Raw genomic sequence first — 23,882 nt, 5'->3', positions numbered from 1 at the left:
GGCCTTCCAGATGTTGTTAGGCGCCAATTCCCATCAGCCCCAGCCAAAATACCCAGTGGTCAAGGATGAAGAGGGATGGCGTCCAACTACAATTGGAGGGCCACATGTTTCTCATTCCTGGGTTAAAGCATCCACTATGGGTTGTTTTTTTAAAAAAATCCATTTCAGAAGTCATATGTATTAGGAAGAAAAGGAAAGCAACTAGCTTTTCATTACAATTGACTCAGGTTTGCTTTTGTCTTGGCTAATTTGTATCAAGAGAACTGCAGCAGGGCTTTTAAGCCATTTTGTCAAATCCTGATGCAGGAAATCCATAATCAAACACTTAATATCCAGACAGGTGGCACAGATACAGCACACAAGAAGCTCACGTAAGGACATAATAGTGTGTGTGTATATATAAAATACTTTCTCACACACATACATACGCTTACTTTGTGGAATGTTTATGCAGCAGAAATAACATTCCAAAAATGACTTAAAGAATGAGCTACTTGGATATGGTCCAACCACAACAACTGTCTGCAACTTAAATACTCAAGGCAAGTCAAAAGGAAGGAGTCAGTCATATATGGTATTTATTTCCTATTTAATTAAGATTCCTTTTCAAAATTACATACCTAATTTAAGAATTAAATGTTTATTGTTCAAGGGAACAAGAGCACCATACACATTCCAGAGTCAAATGACAAAGTGTCCGTCAACTAGTGCTATGGTTCTCAACCAATTAGGATGGGGTAGCTTATCTTTTTAGCCCAAGGGCTACACTGAGGGTTGGTCACTCCTGCAAGGGATGCCTGCCAGTGTGCATGTGTAACATGTCTTGCATGCGAACACATACACTTGAAAATCCATGGAGTATATACACACACTTAGCAGGGAAGCAGGAACAGCCAGCACACACACACACACACACACACACACACACACACAGAGAGAGAGAGAGAGAGAGAGAGAGAGAGAGAGAGAGAGAGAGAGAGAGAGAGCTGCCCCCTACCATCTCTTTCTACCCCAGAGCTGCCCTGGGGAATAAAAACATAGCGTTGCTCAGCTCAGTGCTGGCTTCCTTTGGCTCAAACTGGAGTTTGCACATACTGGTGCTTTTTTTTGGAGAGGGGCGACTTTCTTGAGAAAAGGAACTTTGGTTTGTGTTGAGAATGTTCTTGACAGATTGCCTCTTTTTACAATATAGTAAGCCTGCAACTTACACACTTTTAAGTTGTGTGCATTAAGCTTTATGCACTTGGCTAAATAAATAAACAAGCAAAATTTAAAAAGGGATGGAGGAGGGGCAGGTGTCAGGAAGAAAGACTATGGCGATGTGTTTTGACACTGTGCAATTTTGCTTTAGGTGCAATCCGCAGAAAGTACCCCCTGGTAAATTGCAAGATTACTGTACATCAGCAAGAAGCCCTTCACCTGAAACCAGCAGGAAGGTCACCTGAATAGAGAAGTATAAACCATCAATAGGAACAAGCAGTTTGGGGATGAAAAGATGCCAGGTAACTCAGAGAGACTCGCTGGGAACTGTCTGGTTGACAAAAATGAGAGCCACATAATGCGGGACACAAAATGCACCACCTGAGCTCAGGAGGAAGGACAGAATAAAAATGTAAAAATAAACCAATAACCAGAAAGTGGTATTACTTACAGGAGTAAGTCACAGACTGGAAGATGTGTGCACTGTCCCCAAAATTCTGGGGAATTTCTCATTCAGTGGTACCTTGGTTTCAGAACAGCTTAGTTTAGGAACAACTTGGATTAAGAACGCTGCAAACCCAGAAGTAGGTGTTTTGGTTTGTGAACTTTGCCTTGGAAGCAGAATATGTTCTGCTTCCTGTTGAGTGTGTTCCATTTGTAATTGAGTCCCCTGCTGCTATGGGAAAGCACGTCTTGGTTTAAGAATGCTTTGGTTTAAGAATAGACTTCTGGAATGGATTAAGTTCGTAAACCAAGGTATGACTGTATTCCACAGCAAACAAGCACTTACCCTGTTTAATAAATCAATTTCCTCCTTCAGTTTCCCAATTAACTCCTCTTTGTCTTGTGTTATCCTCAGAAGCCTGATGTTTTCTTGTCTCTCCTTTGCTAGCTCCTTCAAAAAATAAAATAGATAATATTTATTTTAAGAACAATGCAAAGAATAGACATACAAAGTAAATGTAATCAAGTTTAAGATTCAATGGAATTTAGGAGTTCAGCTCTAGACCCAAAATATGCTGCATGTAATAACACACCAATAGATACATATCACAGGCTTTACTTCTATTATCCAGAGTGGGCTGATTTAAATCAAGATGATGAAAATAATTAATTTCAATCAAGTTTCTAACTTTCCATTTCATTACTTCCTGCAAAAGCATGCAATTAATGCACAGCTGTTTGTAGCCTCATAAGGCCTTTATATTATATATGGAATATAATTAATAACCGCTGGTCACATCTTTTGCACTATGTAAATTACATTTGTTTACAGGAAAAATTGTGAATGCAATTTCATTAAGAGTCTATATAGTCATAATTTGCACAACAATAAATACATGTCTCGTGACATATTTATGCCCCTTCTTAAAAAATAAATAATCCCCTTGATTAATTGTTTTACGTAGAAAATTATGCAGTGTGCGTGTTTGAGACAGAGGATCATAGTCAATATTCTGAAATTTTAAAAATCCAATTTCATTTTTTGGAAAAGGGGTCATTTGATTTTTATCCATTTTGTTTTCAAAAATACTTTATTGGGAAAGAATATACAAGTTCTTTAAAATCTGAGACAAATAGTCAGTTCACTAAGCTCAACCATACTGGTGTCAGATGCACTAAATATCACGTGAACTGGCCAGTTTTATTCATACATAATATATGCCTTTATAATAATCAGGTTTGATTCTTGCAATGTATGATACATAAAGGTCCCTGGAAAGACTGCTTAGAAAATTCAACTGGCCCAGATTCAAAGTGCTGATTTTGAAGGAAATTACCGTATTTTTCGCTCTATAGGACGCACTTTTTCCCCTCCAAAAATGAAGGGGAAATGTGTGTGCGTCCTATGGAGCGAATGCAGGCTCCTTGGCTTCACGGCGACACGCCTGTCCTGGAAGCTGGAGGAGGAACAGAAGGGTCTCCTTCTGTTCAGCTTCGCTGAAGGGTGCTGCGCCTTTTCCCTCTCTGCGCAGCGCCTCTCCTGTGAAGGAGAGGCGCTGCGCAGAGAGAGAGAGAGAAGGCGCAGCGCCCCTTGAGCAACGCGCCTATCAAGCGAAGCCCGAGGAGGAACAGAAGGGACTCCTTCTGTTCCTCCTCCCGCATCGCATCGACGCACCTGTCCTGGAAGCCGAAGGAGGAACAGAAGGGTCTCCTTCTGTTCCTCCTCCCGCTTCGCTGAAGGGCGCTGCACCTTCTCCCTCTCTGTGCAGCGCCTCTCCTGTGAATCAGAGGCGCTGCGCAGAGAGAGAGAGAGAGAGAGAGAGAGAGAGAGAGAGAGAAGGCGCAGCGCCCCTTGAGCAACGCGCCTGTCATGCGAAGCCGGAGGAGGAACAGAAGGGTCTTCTCCTGTTCCTCCTCCCGCTTCGCAGCGACGCGCCTGTCCTGGAAGCCGAAGGAGGAACAGAAGGGTCTCCTTCTGTTCCTTCGCCAGCTTCGCTGAAGGGGCGCTGCGCCCTCTTCCTCTCTGCACAGCGCCTCTCCTGTGAAGGAGAGGCGCTGCGCAGAGAGAGAGAGAGAAGGCGCAGCGCCCCTTGAGCGACTCACCTGTCATGCGAAGCCGGAGGAGGAACGGAAGGGACTCCTTCGGCTCCTCCTCCCGCATTGCAGCGACGCGCCTGTCCTGGAAGCCGAAGGAGGAACAGAAGGGTCTCCTTCTGTTCCTTCTCCAGCTTCGCTGAAGGGCGCTGCGCCTTCTCCCTCTCTGCGCAGCGCCTCTCCTGTGAAGGAGAGGCGCTGCGCAGAGAGAGAGAGAGAAGGCGCAGCACCCCTTGAACGACGCGCCTGCCATGCGAAGCCGGAGGAGGAACAGAAGGGTCTCCTTCTGTTCCTTCTCCAGCTTCGCTGAAGGGTGCTGTGCCTTCTCCCTCTCTGCGCAGCACCTTTCCTGTGAAGGAGGGGCGCTGCACAGAGAGAGAGAAGGCACAGTGCCCCTTCAGTGACGCGTCTGTCCTGGCTTCTGCTTTAGCCCTGCACAGCCTCTTTGGGCAGGGGGAGCCTTCATCCCGCTGCCCTGAAGAGGCTTGGCGGGGTTACCCCAGAAGCCAGAACAGCCACACGGTATCCCAGAAGCCAGATCCCTCTTGCTGTTCTGGCTTCTGGGGTTCAGAATAATTTTTCTTGTTTTCCGCCTCCCAAAACTAGGTGCGCCCTATGGTCCGGTGCGCCCTATGGTGCGAAAAATACGGTATCTGCTTCAATATGAACCTACACAATTGTTAAGATCTTAGTTGGACGTCAATATCTAGGTGTTTCTACTTTCTGAAGTAGCTTCTATTTGGTGGCAACCGCAGCAAGGTCTTCGCAGTGTTGGTGACTTGCTTTACAGAACTCCCTGCCCACACCCACTCACTGATTACACATTTACCTTTTCGAGATCTTCAACCTTCTTTTCCAAAGAATTATTTGGTAAAATGTTTCCAGAAGAATTTGCATCCCTGCTATATCTGTTATATCCTGTTCTGTCTGCTGCTCGTGAATATCTACTAGAAACATCATCTGGTGTGTTTGTTGTGCTGTGAAAAAAACAACAACTTGTAAACATATTTGGTCCATGACCACAATAATGGTCAGTAGTGTTTAATATCGACAACAATTTATAAAACATAATTTTTTATTTCTGTAGTGAGCTTGTTATTGCTGCGAAACACATATAAAACTGCACATGTATCAGAAATCATGTCTTACAGCTTTAATCCTATACGTGAACTACTCAGAAATACCACTGAATTTCATGGGGCTACTTCTCCGGTATGTGTGAACAAAACTGCAGTCTTGCTCTGCTTATTTGTTAAGGCTATCCTTCTTTGCCAGTGAAGTAATTCACAGAAGCTATTGCAAGAGAAGTTCCTGGCAAAGCACACACAATCTAATGAGGAAAGAAAAATGGTAACTCTTTCTGAAACAGTTGCAAGTATAGATAATGAAGAAATTCCAAATAAAAAAGCAGAAATGTAGAAGATGCCTTAGACCAAGTCAGACTGTTTGTCCATCAAGTTCAGAATTGTCTGCTCTGACTTTAAGCAACTTTCCAGGGTCTCAGGCAGAGGCTTTCTCACCCATTACCTGCTACTGGATCCTTTTTAACTAGACATATCAGAAATTGAACCTTCCACATGGAAAACATGTCCTATTATGCTGAACTTTGGTCCCTCTTATCAAGTTCTGAGGGTTCTCCTGGCCTTCCCAAACGGATTTGGGGGGGGGCATGTGGGGTGAATCCCATTGTGCTAGCGGGACTTGTTTTTAGCACAGTTTAGTTAAATACAGCCATAAAAATAAACCTTATAAGATTATAATATTGTTTCACTCATTCTTTTGTCTAACATTTATCAATAAAATAGTCCTGTATAAAATAGAAGTGTATAATGGGAGATCAACTTTCTCAGAGTTTACTCCTACTTACTCTTAGTTATGCCACTGTACCAAAATCTCGTAAACTCCACACAACTTAGGCTTCTCTTGCTCACTAAAATGATTAGAAATGTCCTTCTGTTTTTGCAGGCATTTTCTACCATACTTTGAAACTTGCCTACCTAAGATTCACCTCTCATGACATTCACCAGACACAGGCTACTTGCAAGTCTCTCCAAATGGCAGCTACACTGTATGGCAAGACCCTAATGTGCAACAGCCCACTGAGCAGATGCATGCTCATGACATGGTTCATAATCACTAATTGCATTTATAAGAGCAACAAATTACAGAGCAATTTTTTGGTACTACATGAGTGTACAATTTGTTCCTATCTCTTCCCTCTTTTACTGTTGCCAGGTCTTAGCTTATTAGCCAAAAATGGAAATGGGTGAAGCACAGAAAACTGTGTTTCTGCCAGTACCTATCATTCCATTGAGTTTGTGTAGACTGACACAAAGCACCTTTCAGACCAATGACCTAGCAGCTCTCATTAACGTCACTATGCAGAAGCTACTCTCTCTCTCTTTCATTCAAACTCACACGTGCGCAGACAAACTTAGGGGTTGGACAGAACAAATGTTTCTCTGCATTTAGCTATAAATACAAACATTTTACAAAGTATGGCTGACCTACAACGGAGGACCCACCTTATTCCTGTGTTCCTTTGCTTTTAATTGATTTTAATCTCTGAACTTAAAATTGTTTTAACCATGCCCAGGACCTACTGGTGAAGGGCAGGTAATAAAAGAAAGAAAAAGAAGACAGATTTTTAAATATAAAAAGTAGGCCTGTTTTATATTCTCAAATGGATCATTGGAAAAGGAAGAATCACATAAGTAATGCAATACTATATTATTTAATCAATTGCTGCAAAACTGATTTGAGCAATGAGCTTATTGGATCAGTAATTTTGAAAGTTTTTTTGGGGGGGATATAAAAACCATGAAATATATTTAATTTATGCTGCATTTGTAGTACATCTTGGTCTCTTAAAGCTCAACATTTTCTCTCCTACAGTAGGAAATGCTTGCATTCCTAAAACTCAATAGAATCAGGGCTAGGCTACATAAATTTCAGTATTCCCAATTTGTAGTCAGTGGAAATTAATCTGAACAAACATTCACTAAAGTTGTGCATGTCATGTTCCTCAGGTTCTAAAATTCAGATTTGTCGTTTCAGGAAGCACATTTCCACCAGGTATTTTGAAGGTGGATGTCCGCTGGGCTACAGATGACCATTTCTGCCTCCCTCTGCCCATCATCACTGGGTAGTAAACCACCAGGTAGTTGGTGCACCACTGAACAACATGTCCAGTTAAAAGATTAATGCTGGACTTCCCAGGACTTTTTAACAAGAACTGGTAGACTGCACAATTAATCAGAGTGGGGGAACCCAGTCAGATGGGCAGGGTATAAATAATAAAATTATTATTATTAATCAAACACACACCATGTGTTTTTTGCAGGTCAGGTGGGGAGTCTTACATGACCTTCAGGTATGTGAGTAGGGTGCTTGGTATTTTTTACCTGAAATCACATGTGTGTATTAAACAGAAAACTATTTTACACTGAAAGGAAATCTAGGGACAATTAGTTAACTTGGCACAATAAACTTGGTTCCATGGATGTAACAATCCAGGGAGTGCAGTATAAAAGATTCTTTCAAGCCATGATGACACAATTGTAAGGAATTTTGTAGTTTAATTCTATTACCATATTTGGCACTGCTTGATCTAGCATGACTTTTTAAAAAATCTATCTAAAAACAGGATGCGCATGTTGCAACACAAACATAATGTTTGTAATTTTAACCCCTAAAACTTGTGTCATTCATACTGTGGAAGAGAATCCAAGAACTGTTATACAGTGTGTACTTCACACAGCCGAAGTATTCAAACACACAGTGTAGCTTGCTCTTTCTCCTTGTATACCCTCCAACATTCCTCAGAAAATTGGGACATTCTATTCACCATTAGTACATTGTAGAACGGGTGGTAAATAGATTAGATTCAAGTGAGAGGGGAAGAGTATTTTAAAGGGACCTTTCCATTTTTTATTGTTTAAGGAAAGAATCCTTGCCTGTGTGTGCAATACACACACACAAACAGCAAATCACAAAGGTAAACTCTGGTTGACTCTCCCTATAAAATTTCTTTATTTGGTCAAGAAAAAGCAAACATGTTCAACTTTCACACACACAAAATGGACAAGGCAAAGCTCAAGAGGTCCTGACATTAGATAACAACCTGCCAGCATTGCAACAAGAAAGGAAAAAGTGCAACACTTTGTGCTTCAGCTAATTATTGAAAGGAACACTTCAGTTGTATGTACGCTACTGCTAGCCTAGTAGGAAAGTTAGGAGTATACAGACAAAATAAACAGTAAATTCAATACAAACTTGCAAAGCTGAAAACTAGGACTGGTAACTTGATACTACTACTACGACTACTAGAAGACTACTACTACAAGACTGGATCTGTGCATTCTCAAGACACAGGCTAGATCTTCCCCAATAACTTGGGTAGGCTTCCTCCCTGCATCAAGACCCAGGACCCTGCATTTATTAAGGGGTATGAGGCAACCAATGGCCACTGGCTGGCCACTGACATTCTTCCTGTTGCTAATAATAGAAAGACCACTGTCTTATGAGATATTATGGGATTTCTATTGCTTTCTATTGAAAGCAAGGACAAGACTGGATCTGCTGTTAGTGACTGATCTATGATTTGAAAGATAATGGTAAAAACCTTTATACAAAAGCTATATAAAACTTCAAGAGTTGGACATGTAGGTAATATGTAGTCAATAGAACAATCCAGAGATCCCTTAAACCATTTAAGGAATTTTTAAAATGTATATTTCCAATTTCTGATTAGAACATAAACAAGGGTAATCCATTTATTAGCTATAAATTTACCAACTTATTAGCATCAGGCTGGGGTTCATCTGCACTAGTGGCCTGGTTAGATACCTGCATATAGATAAGCTTTTTGTAGGAGCATTCCATGAGTTGAGTTTCAGTCATGGGATCTCAGAATTCAAACCATCATGTCTATGAGAAAGGATTCACTAAAGGAAAAACTAGCATGCTGTGGCTGGCAGCTGGGAAGCAGGCTGCAGGTTCAATGTGATCAGCCAGGGCTTCTTGCAGGAGGTCTGTAGCAGTTTAATTTGTATTGAGAGACAAGCTGTTCAGACTGTGGCACCAGGCCAGAGTATAGGTCTGCATGGAATTTTATTGGCAGGTCAGATAACCTGATCCTACTGAGTAAGAGGCTGCAATACACTCAGCAGGACATCAATGCAGGACAAGTGAAGTCAGCAGTTCTTTTTTACCTGCAATCTGTCCTGGACATACAGGAATGAAAGTGTATTGCAGACAAAATTCCAGTTTTAGTCACTGGGAGGCAGAAAGGACACTTATGGTTTTGGCTAACCATATTTAGCTAATATTTTAGTTTTGGAAAAACCGATTTAGTTTTTCTGTCCACACACTTGCTTTGTGGACTCAAATAATGATTTTTCTGTTTGGATTTTTTCTGTTTGGAATTGGCATCATTAAAATTCAAGGCTATATAGTTATTTAAATAAGAATGAAATTATTACATTTATTCCTAGAAAAAAGTTAACAAGCAGAGAAAGAACATGCATACCAAGAAATTCTAATCTGACTTACTGTAAATTGAGCCAGCCAATCCTGTCTGATCCATGGTAAATCCTTCAGTTATTTTAAACCCTGATAGGTACCATACTTTCTCCTTTGGCCTTTCCCTATCAAGTTTCTCCTTTGGCCTTTCCTATGTACGTATGCTCAAATACCTCTATTTTTCACATACAGCCAAGATCTCAGGGATGAGATATAATGATGGTATACTTTATGCAGGGCATTCATTGCCTGCCATTTTGACTGTGGAAATTGGTCAGTTGCCTTGAGATCAAGGCATTCAAACTTATGTCCTCTACCACCTCTCAATTTACTGTAATTCTTGACCAAGAGGAATTCCAAGAACTGAAGGATACCTAGGAGTGGGCAATTACCAGCAACCATGGTGCAAGTTCAGACTGTTTCCCCCACCCCCTCTTGATCTAAGTGTGTAGTATTAAACAGCAGCTTGGCACACAGGGGGAAAGTCTTTGGATTGTTCAAAGCTGCACAATCAAACCTCAGCATCCAAATTAAAAAGCTTTACTGAGACCTGGTATGGAGATATAAGGGATTGTGGGGAGGCAGATTGGTAGCATAAAGAAGCAGTTTGCTCTCTGTGTAAGCTAAGCTAAACAATATTAAAGCGGAGTCTCACAAGTGAGGAGTAAGAATCACCCCTCACATTCGGTAATTACAAATTTTCACAAGGATTTATTCCACTTCTTAAACCTAAACAGGGAGGCTAAGGGTGCTTATGTGGGAAGCAAAGCCTCCAATCAGGTCTGGACATATGGGTATCCAGCCAGAGTTTTGACACTCAGGACATGACTGTCCAACACATACATGCAGAGAAAAGGTTTGACTGGTACCTTACATTCAACCAGGAAGATGGAGGTGAAAGATGAGAACTGGGAGAGATTTCTAATCAGCTCCTGGGAGACAGAACCATCTAGGAGGAACCTATATACATGGAGGGTGCTTGGTGACAGGTAAACTGCTATGTGGTGGGGAAACTAGGCCATTGTGCACGTACTATGATTTAAAAAAATGTTATTAATAGTAGTAGTAGTAATACAGGGTGATTCATAATGAAGTATAGAGTTTCCATTTACTATCACCCTGTATTATGAACATACTTTTAACAAACATGCTTTTTGTAAACCACTTTACCAATCAAATGGTGTATAAATTTTAAAAAATAAATAATAAAATAAAAAGAGAAACAAATGAACATTCTATTATACTGATGATATATGACCACTCCAAAAATTAATGCTAAAACCAAAGTACAATGAAGATGTACTTTAACTAGGGGGAAGCATTATATTATAAATACTATCTGCATTTATGTAAGGGTTAACCCCCAAAACAGACTGTGACACAGAAAATTTTCCTTTTTTTTCTTTTACAGACACAGCATTTTATTGAGTGCTTTTCTCTGCACTGGTTTTCACTTTTTAAAAAAGCACCAGCATGCGGGGAGGGGAGGGATACAGAGGTACTGGGAGTTGTGTTTAATCCCTTCTACCCTGGATCTGTTAACAAAACTAAATTTGCCACCTGAAGCTGCAAAGGAAATAAATGACAACTTTTCTGACATGGGTGGGGATGTGAGGAAGACTTTAGACCGAGAACAGGGCTGATGGAGAAGTGAGTTAAAAAATATGCCCTCCCCCAGCACTTCAATATAATTCCCACATTCCCTGTGGCTGCTGTTAAGTGAAAACAACACCAGAAGAAGATGGAAGGGCCACACAATATGTAGTTTGGTCCTTAAGCTCTCTAGATGCTGAAAGAGAAAATGAAGTGTTACATAGCCACGACACCTGCAACTTTCTGTAACAAATGTAACTGACAAGATGTACGAAGATTCACGCTGCAGAAGTCTGTTGCTACGACAGATAAAACCAACTCCTCTGGCAACGGATGAAAAGCCTGCTATCTGTCAAGTCATTTAAAAATGCCGATCGCGAAACAACTGTAACAATAAATGCTGCCTGTTACATTCTTTTTTAAGCCTAGCTGACACCTCTAGCAGATTTATTGAGGCACAGTTTAGGCTTTGGGGGAGATAAGGTTCACAACATAGACCCATACACATTTTCATACTGTTCAACCATCCCAAATTGAGCAGGATATCCCCAAAATACACAAGCCACCCTGTCTTCTGACTGGATCTGGAATGTCCCATTTTTTGTTCTGGAGCTCTGCTGTGAGTCAGCTGCCTTGCGCCAAACCAAAAGATGCTTGGTTTTTCGTTACATAGCTCCCAGAAGAGCTCAATGTTGATTAGCAGGATGTTGGAGGGTATGCATTTTCCCAAACCCATCTTTCAACTCTTAGCTAATTCCCTGGTTCTCCAGTAAGTTCAGAAGCAATAAGACCTCCATCAGCAGTTGATTTTCGTTTTGCACTGTACTTAGGTATTTAAGTGTGGGCACTTTCTTTTGTAATACTGAATTTATTCAATGTTTGTTAAATTGCATATTTTTTCTCCCTGTTTGGATTTATTTATATGTTTAGTAAGTAGACTTCTCTTCTCCACCCAAATGCTTTGTATTTTGGTAAGTGTGTGTTCAATGTAAGTTGTTTTGGGCACAGCTCACTGTGGTAAGGTGACATATACCGTATTTTTCGCTCCATTGGATGCAGTTTTCCCCCTCCAAAAATTGAGGGGAAATGTGTGTGCGTCCTATGGAGCGAATGCAGGCTTGTGCACGGGGCTAAAGAGGAAGCCAAAGCGGCCAGCGGGATCCATTTTTTAATTGATTTCCCCGTCTAAAAACTAGGTGCGCCCTATGGTGCGAAAAATACGGTAAATAAACACAATCAATCAATATTTGACTTTAAAATATACTGGTAAGTCCCTTACCTTTTGTATCTGTTTGAAATTGTCCTAGAGGTGTCCTATGAAAACAAAAACAAACCAATTAGAGTCAAATTTAATATACAAAATGGCTGATTTAAAGCATTACTTGTTCATAATAATGGGCAAATCAAATCAAAATACAGGACAGTCAAACCCAAAGTTATACAAGCATTTCTGGTGTGCTCAGAAATACTATTCGCTGATCAGTGAGTTTAGTAGGACTAGTAATTATGTATAAAAGCACTCATGCAAGGCAAGGACAGACTGCACACACAAGCACACAGCTCATGTATATTATGGCTTAACAAAACACACTTTATGGCTTAGCATTGCATGCAAATGTGCCCAGTGACAAATGATAAAGCACCATCACATTTAAATTCAAGATGCAGCTATGCCTTCACCTTGAGCTTAGCTTTGGCTTTAACCAAATTGAAACTGTGTTTCAGAACAGAAGCTTCCAAGTGGTTCCTTAATGAGAAATGGCTTCTGGGTTTTAAAAGCCAGCAGTGAGTTAAGTTGGTATATCTTTTATAATTTATATCCCACCTTTCTTTTGAACTGAAAAAAGGAAGGTTATGAACACTACAAATGTGCGGGGGTGAGAGTAAGAATAAATGCATAAAAGGTAAAAGAACACAATTATAGTTAAACACTAAAAAGCACTTTAAAAAGATCTGTAAGCAGCCCGTGGCAGTGGGGGGAGGGGGGAGGGATATTCTAGTAGCAACCTTCACAGAACTAGCATGTTCACCACCAGAGAAAAGGAGAGCACACAGAATTAGGGACTAGAAAAAAGACATTGTGGTGAAGGCTAGAATTAATGTATAATTCTCATTGTAATGGCACAATGCATTTCAGCCGACTCAAACTTAAACAACAGGACCATGACTTTGGCCCTAAAAGAAGAATAGAAGTCTTAGGTCTGATCTCATTTCACAAACTGCAAAACCATTTTTTTTTGGGGGGGGGAAGACATGTATTCAATAACACAGACCACCATGCCCACCCAATTTAAGTCTCGCTAATTCCACAGCACGAGATCATGCAGTGCACCCAATTGTTAACCACTATAGCTAAGATACAATGTAAGATTTCTGTTGGTTAATCACACACGCATTTCATGCTTGCAACATTCCCCCAAACATCCTTTACTCGTGGGGTCTTTTTGACTAGTTATAACAAAAAAAGCCTACACATAAAATCATGGAAAACTTCCCCCTCTTTTCTAATTTGCTGCAGCTAGTTTGGAAGGAACTTTTGGCAATTAGCATGCCACTACAAAGCTCTAGGGAAACTAGTGTCAGGAAGGCTTTCAGTGCTGTTTACAAACAGGAACTCATACTAATACATCAAACCTCTGTATTCCCACACAATTAAATAGTCACTAGAGGCTTAGAGATATGACATAGTTATACATATTGCCTTTCACATTGCTGGAATAAATAGTATTTCTCTTGAATGTTTTATTACTGGCAGCATACAGCAGCTCATTCTTTTGCTTGCTCACTCACTCACTTGGATTTTAAATGAAAATTTAGGATAAAATTTAATCTTTTTATTATTATTTCAACAGAATTCTGAAGGTGGAGCAATGGGACTAAACTGAAAGTTAAGTGGACAGGACAGATTGAATTTTGGAACATTTTCCTTCTGAGAAGGTCTGTTATTATTCTATAAATTTCTATCCCACACTTCCTCCCAAAGAAACCCAGGGTTGTAAACACCAAAATAGTAAAACAGTAAAAACAAAAGCAAAAATAGAAACAGATTTAAAACACTTATAAACAATTACAAGCCCCTGAAAGCATTTAGAAACAGTCAGAAATCATTCAAGTATGGCAGAAACATTGGGCAGGATTCACCTAATGAATCCCATCAGTGCAAGCCCTATGTACTTGCTTTCACCCCCCTTTCCTTCCCCCACACCTGCAGGTGGAGAGAACCTACAGAACAGGACATGGGGGAGGAGAGGCAGGGTCATCCTATCTGTTAAACTGCAATGTGACACTGGATTCCAGTCAGTATCTTTCAGCCATCAAATGTATGAGTAAACAGGAACGTTTTCAAGCTTTTTGTCCTGAAAAGTTTGTGCTTAGGGAGACAGACACACCTCCCCAGGGAGGGCATTCCACAAACAGGGAACTACAACTGAGAATGCCCTATCAAGATTCACCCGGCACCATCAACAGGGCCTCCCCCCCACTTATCAGTCACTAGAGGAAATACTGAGCTAGAGGGACCATAATAAGAACACAAGAACAGAGGGAAAGTCCTGTTTCACAAGGCCAAAAGTCAATCTAGCCCAGGCATAGGCAAACTTGGCGCTCCAGGTGTTTTTGGACTACAACTCCCATGATCCATCGCTAACAGGACCAGCGGTCAGGGATGATGGGATTTGTAGTCCCAAAACATCTGGAGGGCTGAGTTTGCCTATGCCTGATCTAGCCCAATATCCTATTCACAGTGCCAACCAGATGTCTAGGAGACACCAGCAAGCAGGACGTCTTCTTACTTGTGATTCCCAACAACTGTTACTCAGAGGCATTCTGCCTCTGACAGTGGAGCAAGAACACCTTTAAATTGCTCAAGAAGTCTTTCCTTGTAAGCTCATTAAAGATTCTTGCAGCCGTCTTACCCAAACTTTAACAATTGTCTAAAAGGGATTAGTGCTGAAAAGATGAAGTCATTTTAATCTACAGGCAAAATGACAATTTTGAAATGAAAATTACTTATTTCTGGAAGGAAGACCAAAATTAGGCTGGTGACAATGGAGGTGCTCCAGGATCTGTTTGCCATCCTTTATCAAAAGAAAAATACTAGTTTATTGTCTCAGCTGTTCAGGGGCAAGCCAGCTCCATTTTATATTTATAAAAAAATTAAATTTTGGGGAACATGACTTGATGTTTATTATTAATTATCTACCAGACACAGAAGGGCAGGGATGGAAAAAAAGAAATATTTTAGTGCTGCTTTTAGGCTGTTTCATTTATTGTATAGTTGGTTAGCTCGGTTGGTTTTTCCTGTTTCATCACTGTAGGCCTGTTTGCTTGTTTTGCTTTACTTGTAAGTCACCATGAGGGCTCTATGGAGCCATGTAGCAGAGCACAAATAGGAATAAATTAATTAAAAAACTAAAGACACTGCAAGGGCTGCCACCTCTTCAACCATTTGTCTACAGACCATTCTGAAATTGACAGCAGACTTCAAAGTGGTAGTTCTCTAACCTGCTTGCTGCTTTCCAGATCTTGAAGAAGACAGCATATAGAATCTTTTGCAAACTCCAAATACATAAAAGTCCTCCCAAAGATGGACATTTATGTTAATGATTCATTGTGGATAGGAGGGAGTCAACATGCCACCATACCAGGGTTTTGTTGTTTCAGCCATTAATTTATAGCCTGTTTTTAAAAAATAATTTTCAGACTGAAATGTTATTTGAAAGTCAGTGCTGATGACTAAGGTTCGTTCCAGTATTCAAACTGACTCCCTGAATAAAGGAGGTGTCCAGAAACTACTACACCAACTATGATAGTGACAAAAATGCACAACTGCAAACACACAAACATCATAGTTTGCCTATGCAGAGGCTTGACAACCATATGTCAGGAGTGCTCTGATGGTGTTTCCTGCTTGGCAGGGGGTTGGACTCGATGGCCCTTGTGGTCTCTTCCAACTCTATGATTCTATGATCACTGCTGCCCCCCCCCCTTCTGTGTTTCATTGTGGTGCTACTGGCTGGCAGAGCTACCACCCACAGGAAATGATTTAGGAATGCAGTTAGCACAACCATACGCCTGTTTTTAAAATGCCATTATGCTAATGTCAACAAGAGAGTCCCAAATGGAAAATGGCTATAGATGTATGACATCTGAAAGTCTAATCAATTCTTTTTTCAAAAAGCACTAAAAACATTGAAAGAATTGCAAGAGTAGAACACAATGCAATTTCAAGTATCCAAATGAAAATGCTTTATGGTATGTATTTTGAAAGGCTGGGGCAAATTAACTATTTTAAAAATGCAGAACTATTCTGCATATTGTCTAATAAACTAAATCTACTTTTGTGCAGATAAATGAATGGAAAAATTGGATGGAAAATTTCCTGACTCTTCCTTTCCCTTGCAGTTATCTATAGCCACTGAAAAGCCTCTGGATAGTTGAAGGGCCCTCCTAAATGATATGCGACGTAGTGGAACTGACGAAAATCAGGTGAGCTTCCACCTAATTTAAGGCCATTCTCCCCAGCAGCCTATCCAACATTGTTCATTGTGCAGCAGAGACGCACGTGGCTGCAGAGGACAGTACATTTTCTTTCCATAAATGTCACCGGAATCCTAGAATTGCAGAGTTGGAAGGGACCTCAAGGGTCATCTAGCCCAACCCCCTGCAATGTAGGACCCTCGTACCTACGGGACTGCCTCTCCTGGTATGCCCCACAGAGAAACTTACGGTCTTCAAATAAAAACATCTTGAAGGTCCCAGGCCACAGAGAGGTTAGGCTGGCCTCAACTAGAGCCAGGGCTTTTTTGGCTGTGGCTCCGATCTGGTGGAACACTCTGTCACAAGAGACCAGGGCCCTGCGGGACTTGACATCTTTCCGCAGGGCCTGCAAGACAGAGCTGTTCCACCAGGCCTTTGGCCAGGGCACAGCCTGACTCCCTCCTTCGGCAATCTTCGCGGAGCTCTGGCCCAATGGTTGCCAGTGGTTTAATTTGAATTAATTTTATAAGGAATGATTTTAGAGTTGTGTTCTGCTGTACTGTTGTACTGTTTTATTGTTGTTAGCCGCCCTGAGCCCAGCTTTGGCTGGGGAGGGCGGGATATAAATAAAATTTATTATTATTATTATTATTATTATTATCATCATCATCATCATCATCATCATCATCATCATCTCAACTAAAGTATCCATGACCAAGAAACAATTTGTTAACTGGGATGCTGAAAGAAGTGTGAGATCAATTCTGTTTTAAGGAAACATTTTCACCTTCCTTGTGTTGAAAGAAAGACCATATCACTGCATATTACAGCAGACACCCTAGAGCCTCAAGAAACAAAACAACCACTTAACTTTCAGCCCCATCTTTTAAAATTTGCCCTTGCAAGTTAGCATTAGGCCTGATGTATTGAATACTTGCCCTTGCCAATTAAAATTTCCAGTTGTAATAATACATACCCTTATTGGTCTGACAGTCAAACAATGTAATGATGACAATGCCTACCATATAGATGAGGGTTTTTTAACCTTTGGGGGCCTCCTGTGGGTACCACAAACCCACACTGAAATAAGTACACACCACAGCCTATACTACTGGCTGTATTCAAGCCTAATTTTAGTGGGGGGTGGCAGAGCAGACCTTGTGGGTACCAGGGAAGGCCCCTGTGGGCAGATCTACATTGCTGACGCTTGGTATAGATGTTTAGTCAGAAGAACCAGTGTGTGTTCACAATAAGCATTAAACTGAACATTAAAATAAAGTTAGGTACTGGAAGTTACTTATTTCACAAAGTTGAGGTACCAAGCTTGGCAAACACATTTACCCAACTCCTACAGAGGCAGTAGTGGTGTGCTGAATCTCTTAAAGTTCAAAGAAAACAGTGTTGAAACTCCTCACCTGTAATATGTATGAGGCACTTGGGTCTGCACTGGTTGATTCATTCTGTGCTGTGTTCTGTTGTGTGATTGCATCTTCCCTTTTACGCTCCTTTTGTCCTGCTTCATCATCATCATATTCGTCCAAGCTCTACAAACAAAACACATTAGTGGTTATGGTTTGGTGGTTGTGGTTGTTGTTGCTGCATGACCATTCAAAGTATTATACAGTGGTGCCCCGCAAGACGAATGCCTCGCAAGACGGAAAACTCGCTAGACGAAAGGGTTTTCCGTTTTTGAGCTGCTTCGCAAGACGAATTTCCCTATGGGCTTGCTTTGCAAGACGAAAACGTCTTGCAAGTTTGTTTCCTTTTTCTTAACACCGTTAATACAGTTGCGACTTGACGTCGAGGAGCAACTCATAGAACGCAGTGTACATAGTAGCCTTTTTTGAGGTTTTTAAAGACTTTGGTGATTTTTGAAGCTTTTCCAAAACTTCTTTTGCAGCCATTTGGTAAGTTAAGCTTTTAAAACTTTTTTTGGGGGGGGGGTTGGATTTTGGGTTGGGGTGTTTGGAATTCAAGGACTTGGTGTTGGGAAGGGGTTTGCAAGAATCTGGAAGCTTGTGTGTTTTTTTCTGCATTTTTATGATTTTCTGTGACCATTGGGCCACTCTGCTGTTTTTTTAAAAAAAATCTGGATTTGAATTTCTGTGTGCTGGGTGGCTGGGGGAACAGTTGGGGAGGGGTTTGCAAGAATCTGGAAGCTTGTTTTTTTCTGCATTTTTATGATTTTCTGTGACCATTGGACCACTCTGCTGTTTTTTAAAAAAAAATCTGGGTTTGAATTTTGAAATGCTCTTTACAGTATGTGTGACATTAAAGAGCACTCTTGTTGTACCAAATTTGGCTTTGTTTGGACTTTTTTTTTACTATAGGAACGCATTAATTGATTTTCAATGCATTCCTATGGGAAACCGTGCTTCGCAAGACGAAAAATTCGCAAGACGAAAAATTCGCTAGACGGAAAAATTCGTGGAACGAATTAATTTCGTCTTGCGAGGCACCACTGTATACAAGGCATGAATTTGTTGGTCAAGATCAAAGGCTACTAGCCTCAATGCTTATGCTCTGCTTCCACAGCTGGAGGAAGTGATGTTTCTAAATACCAGTTGCTGGAAGCTACAGGAGGGTAGAGTGCGCTTGTGATCAAATCCTGTTTATGGGTTTCCCACAGGTATCTGGCTGGCCACTGTGAGAACAGGATGCTGGACTAGATAGGCCATTGGCCAGCAGGCTCTTCTTACGTTCTTCTTCGTTAAGTTAAATCAGAGAGGAATAGGAAACCTTTGACCCTTTCCAGATGTTGTTGGACTCCAAGTCCCATTTCCTCCAGTCAACCACGGCTAATGGTCTGGGGTGATGTGAGCTGCAGCTCAACAACATATGGAAGACCACAAGGTACCCACTCCTGGGTTAAGTGCAAGATGCAGTGGGCTATATTACATCTGGCTAGACAGAATAATGATCGAGACTCTACATGAGGCAGCTTCATATGTTCTTCACAGGATACAAGTTAGAAAACAAAAAGCAATTGTTCAAGCGAGGAGGCCATAGAACTTTGCTATTAGAACTCTCGTATTTTTCATCAGCATTTCTTTTAAGTCTGCAAGTATAAAATGAAGCAAAACAGATGGAAAATTCAGAGGGGCAGCTGAAAGCTCAGATAGATAATTTAGTCTTCATACTGAAATTTTGGCAGGGGTGTGAAGATTTGTGTAAAGAAACGATAGTGGCTTGTGGTCCAAATCTAGCCTTCAAATGGCCGGAGACTAAGCTTCCCTCTGGTAAACAAAACTTCTCATGATGTGCTTCAAGATGCAGAACACCACTAGTGCTACTTAAGATGAAAAAATAATTTACAAAGAAAAGGCAAAGTAAACTATCATTGGGCAAATTCTATAATTGTCAGGAGGTTGGAGGAAAGAAACAGAAGAATCATTTGGTAAGGCAAGCGCCTTCTTCACTGTGAAAAGGTTATTGCCAGACACAACCAGACAACAGTATCCACATGTTTGAGTCACTTGCAGGACTGACTCATAATAGTACACTTTCGTAAGTAGAGATAAACAATAGGATTATTTTAATGCTTATTATCTCTCTCACACACAGTGGGCTGTATCCATCAAAGTCATCCCATTAGGACAAGGACTTACACTTGCACAATGTGACTTCCTCTCCAACTCCTCTCACTGTGCCCCTTCCAAATCTATTTTGGGTTTCCCCCAACCTTCTGCATCAGAGTTGATGGAGTACGTGGGGAGAAGAGAGGTAGAGAAACTCCCTTTGCACACATGAAAGTCTTTGGGCTAACGGAACAAGTTCATTGGATACAAAAGCATGTCTGCTTTCCCCAGCAGCTGTAGGAAAAGAGGTGAATGGGGAGGGCAATCTCAACAGAGCTGTAGAAACCTCAACACAGGAGTGAGAAATAATTTCCCTGCTGATTGCCTCACAATCTGCCTGTAAACAACTTTTCCTCCCACAACATAAAGAATGAGGCACAACTGGAAGGAAGTGTGGGTTGGCAAAGGAGCAAGTGTGTTCCCTCCCCCAGATAAATGGAGAGAAGAGAATGACTGGTAGGGAGCAGAAAGAGTGCAGGCACCAAGACATTTCTGAAGGAACGAAAAGCAAAACTGCAACATCCTTCTCCACTCTCACTCACTTTTAACTGAAGCCTTGCACATTCACTCCACTTGCTCACAATCTAGCACAAGGGTCGGCAAGGTTTACCTTGCCTGGGCCGGTTGACTCCAGTGGAGATCCCTCCCTGGGCCGGATTGCATGCGCCCACTCACTCACACACACGATTTCCAGTGTCTGCGCAGACATGATTTCCGGTGTCTGTGCATGTGCTGACGCAATTTTTGGCGGCGTGGAAGCGAGTTCCCATGCCGTGCTGGTTTAGCGCATCGGGCAGGGATTTGCTGAGTGGGTGGCTTAGTTCAGGGGTGGCTTGTGGGCCAGTTTAAAGACCCCTGTGGGCCGCTTATGGCCCATGAGCCTTAGGTTGCCTACCCCTGATCTAGCAAGTACTGTATTTTTCGCCCTATAGGGCGCACCGGCCCATAGGACACACTTATTTTTTTGGAGGGGGGGAATAAAGAAAAAAATTATCCCCCCCCCGAGCTTGCCGGGCTGGGGGCGGGGGAAGCCCGAACTTCCACCGACCCCAGAAGGGGTCCGGGAGCGACGGCGAGGTTGCATTCAACCTCGCCATTGCTCCCGGAGCTTGCGGGGCTGGGGGTGGGGGAAGCCCGAGCTACCCTCAACCCCACCCCCCAGAACGGGTCCTGGAGCGACGATGAGGTTGCATCCAACCTCGCCATCGCTCCCGGAGCTTACCGGGGTGGGGGAAGCTCGAGCTTCCCCAACCCCAGCCCCAGAACAGGTCCGGAGCGATGGCGAGGTTGAATTCAACCTCGCCATCGCTCCTGGAGCTTGCGGGGCTGAGAGCGGGGGAAGCCCGAGCTCACCCCAACCCCAACCCCCAGAACAGGTCCAGGAGCGATGGCGAGGTTGCGCTCAACCCACCATCGCTCCCGGAGCTTGCTGCTATCCGAAGCCCGGGGAGCACAGCACTGTAGCCCGCTGCACACCCCGGGCTTAGGACAGCTATCCGCAAGCCTGTGGCGCCCGGCGGGAACTCCCAGTGCCGTGCTCCCCGGACTTCGGGCTGCAAGCACCTATCTGCAAGCCTGCGGAGCCCGGGGGAACTTCTGCCGGGCGCCGCAAGCTTGTGGGTAGCTGCCCTAAGCCCGGGGTGCACAGTGCCGCGTTCCCTGGACTTCGGGCTGCAGGAGATGAAGAGAGGTTTTTCTTTTTAAATAAGCATCTGGATTCTGTATATTTTATGGCTTTAAATAAAATGGGATGAGAGAAAAGAAAATCAACGGGTATGCTGCATAACCTTCTTTAAAACAAACAGTAGTTCATTTATTTATTAAAATATTTCTATACCACCATATCATAAAATATCAGAGTTGTTTATGATGCTAAAACACAAAACACCATTATGTTGCAGGTGACTTATCTGCGATATTGCACTGCTGTCTGTAGAGCTCTGGTGTTGGTGCTAATCATACAGAGTTGCAAAATTTCAGAGTAGTTTAAGAAAGTGAAAAGTATAATGTATGCATGTTTTCCAAATTTTCCAAAACTAGCTCAAGGTAACTTGAAAGAAAAACACATAACCCTCAGATTGCTGCAAACCTATTATTTTATCTAGGTATTGTCTGGATTTCTGTGCTGTCATAGAAGCTTGATGAACAAAGAGACTTTCCAGAATTAGGAATGCAGTTCAAAATTTAGAAATAGTCTCCTGGTCTTTAAAAGCCAGATTTCTTCACAAGAACCACTAACCACACATTAGACTTCTTAAGCAAGCAAAGATTAATACAAGGAATGTATGTTAATGCACTGGGAAAATGAAAACATTGAGACTAGACCTCAAAACTGATTATTATTAACACAGCATTTTAAATAATCACAGAATAAAACCCCCGAAAAGCTTCACAGGCAAGAAGTGTTCAGATTGTGAAGCCATCTGAAGATAAAACTACGTTGGCAGAAAACAGAGGGCAAAAGTCTGAGAAATGCAAGAGGTCTATGATTTAGGGTCACACTGAACAAACTTGGCCTTCAGAGGAATCAAGGTGTTTTAAAAAATAAGCACACAGGAGTCAGGGGAAGAAGAGTAGTAGATAGGTAGCCGTGTTGGTCTGCCATAGTCAAAATAAAAAAATTCCTTCCAGTAGCACCTTAAAGACCAACTAAGTTAGTTCTTGGTATGAGCTTTCGTGTGCATGCACACTTCTTCAGGGGAAGAAGAAATATTGATAAAGGCAGAGCAGCAGCCATACCAAATTGTGTCAAACCGTAGAACACACCTTCTTTCGGCAAAGAAACTCACTTATATGTACTTGCTGGTTACCACTCACCTTAAAACTCCCTGGGTGTGTCGGAGAATGTGAATGTAGGAAAATGAAGTTAGTTTTTAAAATAAGTTAATTTTCAAAAGACATCCCAAAAAAATCTCACTGAGAGAGATCATCCATGGTAAACAGAAGCAGCTTGAGAAGACTATATGAGCAGACTACACCTTTGTGGCTGTTTCTGCCCCAACCCAAATGTTTCCAATGACCTTTGTCCACACATTTCTTTGTGATAGTGTTTTTAAATAACACACAAGCAGTCAGGTGCCTTCAATGAAGAGGAATGTTTGCTAAACCACATCTCATAGTTACAGAATGATTAACAAGCTGCCTGCATTGGTATGTGTTCTCATATCAAGGGCCATCCCCACAGATTCTACACGACAATTATTGTTCCTTGTACACCAACACCAAGGTCACAAAATGACACTTAAATCTGTTTCTGAGAACTGATGACATTCTGGTCACTGGTGACTTCAGCTATCATGCATCCCTGGAACCTAGAGACCTAAAAAGGATGGGTTGGTGGGAAACACCATGCCACACACATGTTGCTCCCCAAGGCTATAATCACTGAAGAGGTGCATCCTATAGTGGCTACTGGAAAACTAAGAAGTGCCATCCATGTTAGATCCTCTGAGCCACTTGCATATTGAGAAACCTCTAGGAGAGCTGTTCTGTTGCTTGGTGAGAGGCAGAAAACGAAGCAGTTGAGATAATTATGCTCAGTCAGCCCTATGCACATTCTAGCATAGATGCTTTGTTCAGGAGAGCTGTGGCCCATTACTATTAGCACCAGTAACCCATCTTACAAAACAGACCTCATGAAACCCCCTGCATTCCATATCAGAGGTTTTGAGTCACATGGGCACAATGCAGATGTAATGAGGAACCATGGTTTCTCCCCGTTATGCCCCTGGTGCCAAGCTCTTTTTCATCAGGAGACGAGGTTGGAGATTTAGAGTGGGAGAGGGAATTGCCCTCAGTGCCAGCCCCAGAAGCACTTAACCAACTTCTTCCAGAAGAGCCCATGGTGCCAGTATGTATCCAGCATGACAATGTTGTGTGGCCCTCCTGTGATAACTCCAACTCAGAAGTTCTAGTACAACCACAGTCTCCTCTACTCTGTCACAGTCAATAACTGATACATCAAGCTGGGGT

The 23,882-nt window shown here is 42.0% G+C and overlaps 1 protein-coding gene and 1 long non-coding RNA gene across 2 annotated transcripts in view; one reads left to right on the top strand and one right to left on the bottom strand.

The window, feature by feature from the left end:
* The window catches only part of LOC308596351, a 30,827-nt gene extending 14,286 nt beyond the window's left edge, over positions 1–16,541 (top strand). The window contains exons 2-4 of the long non-coding RNA XR_014012481.1: positions 1,352–1,502; positions 13,707–13,791; positions 16,258–16,541. This is a non-coding gene — a long non-coding RNA (uncharacterized lncRNA). The remainder of the gene's footprint in view (positions 1–1,351; positions 1,503–13,706; positions 13,792–16,257) is intronic.
* The window catches only part of PAWR (pro-apoptotic WT1 regulator), a 61,403-nt gene that overhangs the window by 4,797 nt on the left and 32,724 nt on the right, over positions 1–23,882 (bottom strand). The window contains exons 2-5 of the mRNA XM_081211276.1: positions 17,748–17,876; positions 12,134–12,168; positions 4,568–4,715; positions 1,991–2,095 (exon numbers count right to left, since the gene is read on the bottom strand). Of these exons, the coding sequence (XP_081067402.1) occupies positions 1,991–2,095; positions 4,568–4,715; positions 12,134–12,168; positions 17,748–17,876 (417 nt within the window). The remainder of the gene's footprint in view (positions 1–1,990; positions 2,096–4,567; positions 4,716–12,133; positions 12,169–17,747; positions 17,877–23,882) is intronic.

This window comes from Podarcis bocagei (genome assembly GCF_964188305.1).
Source record: "Podarcis bocagei genome assembly, chromosome: 10".
NCBI lineage: Eukaryota > Metazoa > Chordata > Lepidosauria > Squamata > Lacertidae > Podarcis > Podarcis bocagei.
This window is presented reverse-complemented; position numbering and strand designations above follow the sequence as displayed.